This window comes from Aedes albopictus, chromosome 1 (assembly GCF_035046485.1).
Source record: "Aedes albopictus strain Foshan chromosome 1, AalbF5, whole genome shotgun sequence".
Lineage (NCBI taxonomy): Eukaryota > Metazoa > Arthropoda > Insecta > Diptera > Culicidae > Aedes > Aedes albopictus.
Genome location: NC_085136.1, coordinates 331,426,553 through 331,434,595, shown reverse-complemented (window position 1 = coordinate 331,434,595; position 8,043 = coordinate 331,426,553). Strand labels below are relative to the sequence as shown.

The window sequence follows — 8,043 nt, the reverse complement described above, 5'->3', positions numbered from 1 at the left end:
CCTGTCAATTCTACATCAATAAATAGTTGGTTATTTAGCCGCAATCAGTTGAACCCATTATTTAATTCAGAAAAACAGTGTTTTTTAGGGGAAAATGGGGCAAAATGGACACTTACACTTAATTTCGGTGAATGAAATTATCACCAATCGATTTCTTGACATTTTTCCATTCGGAAAAGATGATTGATTGATTGATTTGTCTTTATTAGAGAGACTTTCAGCCCTTGGCTTCGGAAAAGATGGGCTTCAAAGATCGCAATCACCCGCAATAATTAGGTGCCTTTTTTGGGTCGGGTTTTTCCCACTGTGCGTTGTCTTGCCCAGCTGTGGTGGTTTGACAACTGTTGAGCTCATTCCGTCACCGCACTCTCTAGATTGATTACATTTCGATCGTGTTGATTTCCTTCCCAGCTCATGAAAAATCAAAATTTTTTCCATTTTGTTACTTTTCTAGCTGATTTTCGTAACTTTTTGTACATATAAACACAGCCACCACGAATACGAACCGAACCGTGCAAGAGTCATCCTGATCGGTTCAGCCGTTATTGAGTTTTGTTGCCTCAAAGGGACTTCAAACTCATTTTTATATATAGATATATAGTTTCAAGAAATTTGGCGTAACATATAAAAAATCAGAGATTTATGTTTTTTAGTTTTTGGGATATGTTTTTTTAAAAAAAAAGGCCAAATTTTCCCACACATTTTTTTTTATATTTGATTATATTTTGAATCGTTATACATGTATGCTCGCATGTATGGATAACAAAAGACCAGGCATCATTCAAAAAGCAATACAAGGCATAGTTTTACGAAGATTTGCAATATCAGGCAATTTTAGAGCAGCAAATATTAAAATATATGTCTCTCGATATTTTAAAAGAGAGACATGGACACCGTCTTCAGTCAGAGGCTGTACAAACTCAACGATTCTTAACACTAGACAACGGTCACACGGATCATGCATCACGGAGAAGAAACTATTATCATGAAAAATTTCATTGCCCGGAGCGGGAATCGAACCCTCACCCCACAGCATGGTGCGATTAGAAGCTTGGTGACCGTAACCGCACGGCTACGGGGCTTTAAAAAAATCATATCTCAAAAATTAAAAAAACATACATCTCTTATTTTTATATGTGTTACGCCAAATTTACTGAATTTTCTGATAAAAATATAAAACCAGGGTGCCTTTTTCCTACCGAGACCATGAAAACGTATAAATACTAATATGTTTGCATATTTTTTGCACAAACCCACAATTTGGCCCATTCAACGTATTTTTCCTAAAAAAAACTAGAATTCAATAGCATTCAAACAAAAAACAAGTTTAAAATCGGTTTCCTGGTTTGAAAGTTATGAATGATATTTCGAAAACCTTTAGTTTTTAAAAACCTTGATTTAAAGGACCAGATAGGGTCACCCTAATGACGAAATAAAAAATACGGGTCTAATTATTTTCGATGAACTTCAAACCCACCAAGTTTCACGTTAAGCGGAGTTGCACTATGTCGTTTTTCTATGGAATGGCTGTATATAAAAATAAATTTCTCCGCTTAGGGGTCTCCAGTTAACCTAGTGGTTAAGGCTATGGATCGCCAATCCGGAGATGGCGGGTCCGATTCCCGTTCCGGTCGGGAAAATTTTCTCGACTCCCTGGGCATAGTGTATCATTGTACTGGCCTCACAATATACAAATTCATGCAATGGCAGGCAAAGAATGCTCTTCAATTAATAACTGTGGAAGTGCTCAAAGAACACTAAGTTGAAGCGAGGCAGGCCAAGTCCCAATGCGGACGTAGAGCCACAAAGAAGAAGAAGAAGAAGAAGAAGAAGATGTAAGTATTGGGTAGTCAGTCGGGAGTACTACAGAGACTCCCCGACTCAATGGCCTCAGGGTCGGCACGTTCACTACACGTTACTCGCGGGCAGGTAGTTCTCACATAAAATGGAGGAAAACCACAGCACTTTTACCCTTTCTACACCAGTATATTGCTCAACTACGCTTTATTCCTAGGCTATTCCTGGCACTTTCTACTCCCACTTTCTTAATTCTATCTGACCTTTTCTGTTGCGGGGCCCCTTCTCCTTCTGCTCCACCACCTCTCCTTCCTCGTCTCCAACGGCGACTCGCGTACGGGCGTGGATCCTCGGCTCGCTATCCACGGTTCCAGGGGGTGGCTTATTCGGACTCGCGCTGCTCCGTATTCCGGCCTGCTACTCGTCCGTGTCCTACCGATATTATAACGGATCGGTCTTCGGCTTTTGCCGGAATGGCTCACGGACTCACGGGCTTCGTAGGGCGCTGCACGGGGTTTTAAACCAAAAAACGGCGGGGTTCTGTTTAATGGAGAAGACATCGTAGATAATACCAGGCTTGGAACAAAAACGGGAGTATTCAGGGGTTACCTGATGTCCACTTCGCCTTCTTGCAATCCACTTCTCGTCACTACTCTCTTCTTTCACTAATCCACTTTCCTTTCACTATGCTTTCAAAGTCGTCCTTTCACTATCGTTCAAAGTCAAAGTCTTCGCTGAAGAACTTTTTCTAAGTGAAAAGGATTTGGAACATCGGTTGACTGCAAGGTTCTTGACCTCGTTCCGCGGTCATTGCCCCCTCAGGGCATATGTACATTCCTTAATGGCCCCATTACGCCACCCCTCATGGCCGCTCCAAGAATGGTAACCGTCCATCTGGCGGTGGGTTTCGGTACTTCGGTGGGTGGATGATGGCGGTCATCTCGTAGGGTGGTGTAGCCTGATCCTAGCTAGCCCTACGGCTGTCGGGAGATTAGCTGGGAAAAACCTACATTCATAACGAATACTACCTGCCATGTATATACACATTCACGGTTTACACAAAATCACACAAACTTCTCGGTAGTACTTACGACACGAATTATACAACACTTACAAAGAAGAAGAAGAAGGGGGGGGGGGGGTCTCTGAAATTGTTACGAGCCATGTATTAGGTATGGGAAAAGAGGCTACGTGGGGGGAGGGGTGGTGTTAAAAATTGGCCAAAAAATGCTACGTCATTTATGGACGGTCCCAAACGGTGTAAAATTTTGTATGTGGATATGTTTCGGACCGGGAAGGTTCTTAGATTGGTGAGACTTCTCCGGTCTCTGGAACGGGGGGCTCCCTTACAGATGGCTTTTGTGGGGAACGTCCCTATCGAGCTGCGTGTCAAAAGCACAGTAGGCAGGCAGTACGACGTTTGCCGGGACAGCTAGTGAGCATATGAAACTGTGTTTAGAGGAATTCTAAAATGGATGTACTCAGAACAATACAACTGAAGGTTTACCCTTAGAGGAATAGAGATCCAGAACATTCCAAGACTGTTAATACGCATAGACAGATCCAATTATTGATTGAAAGAACTCCAGTTAGTTATGGATAACATTAGTTCTGACTGCTCCAAAGACTGAAAGCTGAAAAAGTGTCCCGGTTCAAACTCCCAGCAGTTGAAAGCATCCAAGTACATAGGTACAGGAAGGCAAAGCAAGTACATAGGTACTCTAGAAAGGCAAAGCGAAAAACAATCCACTGAACCTTAGCTCTTCAGGTTAGCCAACAGCAATTATTTGCAAAACCATCGAAATTCTAAAAATTCTGCATTCCGTAAGCATCCCTCTTGTCAGGTGGGTGACACGGTAAATGTAAACAAACATATTTGTCCTCCACAGTTTGAGCTCACTCAAGATGCCTGTTGACGCTGAGTGCGACTTTGTTCGAGTCTACGCGTTATTTCCTGCACCGCCTCCATCAGTCAGTAGTGCCGCCTGATCTGATGACAAATTTAATCCAAGTAGCCGCGAAAAGAATTTCGGACGCGGGAATTTTCAGCGTCACCGCACCCACCAAAAGATCCAGCGATTTGGCCTACTATGTGCGATGCGAACGCAAAGTATGTAGGTTGAGCGGCAAATCATCGCTCTAGAATCTTAATGAGAGGAATCGTTGTCGTCCCTTTGGCTTTTGGTTTTCGCGGGGAAGGTGCAGCTGCGCCCACCGGAACCAAGTGCATCGCAAGAACGTTTGACGTCAATCAGACAGCGGGCTGATTCCAAACTGATGGAGGGCACCTGTTCAGGAAAGCATAATTGTATCATCGCGCACTTCGCACTCGCAGATCCAGTCTATTTCGGGGATTACCCTTCGCGTGGAGTGCAACCGGTTTTGCGCCGCTGGAGAGCGAGGAAGCAAACAAATGACTCATCCGCGCGCGCGAACCGGTTTGCACTGCAGATGAACTCTTCGCCCAAGATGCGTGGTTTAGTCGGAAATTGATAATACTCGCGAAGAATGGCGACGGCTCGGTGGTGGCGGACGTAAACAAAAGTTCAGCCAGGTCGCGAAATTCTGATCGACTCCGGTCGGACCGGTTCGGCAATAATCGAAGATGGGTCGTCGATCGGGTGCTGCCGGATCGTCGAGAGCGTCCCGAAATTAGTCGTTGCGTTGAATCTAGCCGGAGCGGACGTTTCTTGGCTTGTGATCTACAATGGACGCGATCAAGTTGGTGATCGCGGCTGTGCTGTTGTGGTTGGTGGTGGTGATAGGGCTTGCGGAAGGTCAGGACAACTTCCAGTGTGGTATACCGCGAGCGAGGTCGACTTTCTTGATTATTTACGGGGAGAGTGCGCGGCATGGTCATTGGCCATGGCACGTGGCGTTGAAGCTGCGGCAGAAGGATGGGGTGGAGAAGTACGCTTGTGGCGGTACGTTGATCAGTCATAAGTTTGTTTTGACGGCGGCTCATTGCGTGCTGAGCGAGAACCGGCATCAGCTGTTGAGGAGCGTGAAGGATGTAACGATTTGGGCGGGAGTTTTCAACTTGGATCAACCGGAAGAGACGTTGCAGGTGCGATCGGTGGCACGATTCCACATCAATGGTTACACAAGAGATAACCTGTTGCACGATATTGCACTGCTGGAGACGACGGAGCCTTTCCAGTATTCGGCGCACGTGCTACCAGCCTGCTTGAATGAGAAATCGGGATTGCAGACAGGGCTGGGAACCGTAGTAGGCTGGGGTGTTTCCGAAAACGATCAAAACTCGCCTACTTTGAAGAAGTTGGTGATGCCGGTCGTAGCCGATACGGAGTGTCTGAGAAGCGATCCCGCTGTTTTCGGCATTGCTACGGCGAAGGAACTCTTCTGCGCCGGTTATGCAAATGGTACTGTACGGGTTGATGATTCAGAGATGACTATTTAATATTCATGAATTATATTTTTTAGGATCTGCTCCATGCAACGGCGATAGCGGTGGTGGACTGATGGTCCAACAAGGTGACTCTTGGTATCTAGCAGGGATTGTCTCATTTACCAAGGTTCGGAAGGCCGGATCAAGCCTTTGCCTTGCGGAATCCTACACTGCGTTCACCAATGTCACAGCCTACTGGAGCTGGATCGAAGGCGTTACGAATATTGACTTCCGCGGAAAGTTTAACGAAGAACGTGAGTAAGCTTTGAACATCACTGAGTATTTGAAATTCTGAAAACTCTATCTACAGGTGACATTCCATGTAGAACTGCCCTCGGTACCATGGGAAATTGTGTACCGCTGCAACAATGTCGGGACATCTTCAACATCATCCGAGCGCCGATCGTCTCCCAGCAGGATGCTCACTACATAAACCGATCCATCTGTCGAATTGCCGGAATTCCTCGTGCTGTATGCTGTCAGCAACAGCACATCGAGCCTCTGCCTCTACATCCTAATTCACTACTCCTGCCCAGTGACTGCGGTAGAGCGCGGGTTCGCAGCGGTCCCGCTGCCGGTCAATCCACCCTAGTCTTCGAGTTCCCTTGGATGGCCATAGTGCGGTTCAAACCTAAGCGAAACAAAGTTCCTCACTGTTTGGGAACACTGCTTAACACCAGATACGTCCTCTCGGTTACGGGTTGCAAGCAGAAGCAGAAGGAGAATCCTATGTAAGTTTTCTTTGACACTCCTTCAAAATCTTCTATCACTAACCATACCTCTCCATTTCAGCGATCACGTCCGCTTTGGAGAGCACGCCGAGTCGACCACGATCGATTGCTCCTTCGACGAACGGGGCCGTCGAATGTGTGCACGGAACGTGCTGGACGTCAAAGTCGAACGCTTCATCGAACATCCGCAGTTCGACGTTCCGATGTACACCAACGATCTGGCGATCATCCGCCTGGTAACCGATATCGACTATTCGGATCAAATCCGCCCGGTGTGCCTTCCGCTGTACTCCCCGAGCCGATCGAACGTCCCCCTGGACCAGATCATCACCGCGTGGGACCTGGACTACATGACCACCAACATCTACAAGGGTGAACTGCGCCGCTATCCGGAGCGACTCGTTGACCTGGATGTGTGCCAGAAGGGCTACGAGAAAGCCGGCTTCACTCCAATGTTGAGTGAGGATCGTATGTGCGCTTTGCAGCTAGGACCGGAGTACAACTGCCAGCGGATGGCTGGGGCACCGGTTGGAACCTACGTCAATACGGACGGAACCGAGCGGTTCGTTCAGTTTGGGTTGTGGAAGTTTGCGCCGCTGAATTGTACGGTGCGGGAATCGGTGCCGGCGTTGGCCATGAATTTGGTGCGGTACTTGGATTGGATTCTGCAGAACCTGGAACCGTCCGAGAAGAGCATTATCAAAGCGTGAAGGAATTGTTTAGATAAGGAAATATATGCTTAAGTTACATAACAAATTGATGTATTTACATGCAACATGGTCCTTGAAGAACTTAGGCAAAATTCCAGACGAGGTACGAGGAATAAGACGATATATGAGACTCAAGACAGGGCACTGAGACGAGATTCAAAACGACAGCTCTTCTCTCACTATTACTACTTAGAGTGATACGCTCGTCGATGCCTTATATCTCATTTCAATTTTTCACATTTTTAGTTCAATTCTAAATTCATAATTCTTGGATTGCTACAGCAGCTCTCCAACGCCCAACGCTCGTCAGATCACGCTTCAAGTGGTCCATCAATCGTGCTTTTTGCGCTTCACGCTTCCTTGTACCAACTGGATAATTAGCAAATACAAACTGTGAATATTACTGTGGAAGTTTTTCGGCTTTCAGTTACGGGAAAAGCGTTGATACTTTTGCCAATACTCATTGCCAACGTTTCGATGGTTGGAAACTTCCTCAAGGATCGAGACGTTGGCAATAATATAGAAGTATCAACGCTTTTTCCCGTGACTGAAAGCCGAAAAACTCCCATAGTTATCAAAAAACCCAGTTGAATCATTCCAAATTGTGAATATTACGTAGCTCACTGGAACAATATGTTCCCCAGCCATCTTAGCAAACTACAGCAGAATCACTTGGCATGATACGGGACCTCGCGATGCGACTTGCTCCGCCAAAGCACCACTCCTCAATGAGGCAGCAACACAATGGCAGTCTCGTCATCGATGCTTACTAGGGAAAGGACACGCATGGGAAATGTCACTAATCATTATTCACAACCCACACTAACTTGTCAGGGTTGCTGTCCCACATTCGTAATATGCCCTGCCGACCTTATTCTTCCAGTTTTAGCCTCCTCCTGGATGTAGGATTCACAGGAGAGTCCAACAAGCTCGTAGTTCTTCCTTCACCGCCACATACCGTACTCCTGCAAGCTTACAGCATGGATCAAGTCTCATAAGCTTTTTGTACATGGCACATTTTGTGCGGAGATTAGGCGTTTTTGAATGCAGTATCTTCTGGAGCCAATAATTGGCATGACTTCCAATGATGATGCATTGTCATCCATTAGCAAGGAACCGAGATAGACGAATTCGGCACCAACATTTCAAAAGGGCGTAACTGCTTTTGCAACCAATGCCTTCTCACAGAGCTGTGGGTCGTATTTCATTCATCTGACGCAATTCACATCCATTAATCGAAAGATGAAATCCTCCTCTTTCGATTAATGGATGTGAAATGCGTGAGATGAATGAAATGCGACCCACAGCTCTGTGAGAAGGCATTGGTTGCAAAAGCAGTTACGCCCTTTTGAAATGTTGGTGCCGAATTATTCTATTATTCGGCTTGTCCTGACTC

General features: G+C 46.1%; 1 protein-coding gene across 1 annotated transcript; it reads left to right on the top strand.

The window, feature by feature from the left end:
- Positions 1-4,323: 4,323 nt before the first annotated feature.
- Positions 4,324-6,704, top strand: LOC115264218 (serine protease easter-like). The gene is made up of 4 exons (XM_029867723.2): positions 4,324-5,180; positions 5,242-5,460; positions 5,517-5,937; positions 5,999-6,704. The coding sequence occupies exons 1-4, from the start codon at positions 4,505-4,507 to the stop codon at positions 6,645-6,647; spliced, it is 1,965 nt and encodes a 654-aa protein (XP_029723583.2). The 5' UTR covers positions 4,324-4,504; the 3' UTR covers positions 6,648-6,704.
- The last annotated feature ends 1,339 nt before the right edge of the window (positions 6,705-8,043 follow it).

Excerpts from the sequence above, each read along its gene's own strand:
- LOC115264218 (XM_029867723.2), top strand. The coding sequence starts at position 4,505 with ATGGACGCGATCAAGTTGGTGATCGCGGCTGTGCTGTTGTGGTTGGTG. Across the intron at positions 5,181-5,241 it reads CTGCGCCGGTTATGCAAATG|GATCTGCTCCATGCAACGGC; the intron begins GTACTGTACGGG and ends TATATTTTTTAG. Across the intron at positions 5,938-5,998 it reads AAGCAGAAGGAGAATCCTAT|CGATCACGTCCGCTTTGGAG; the intron begins GTAAGTTTTCTT and ends TCTCCATTTCAG.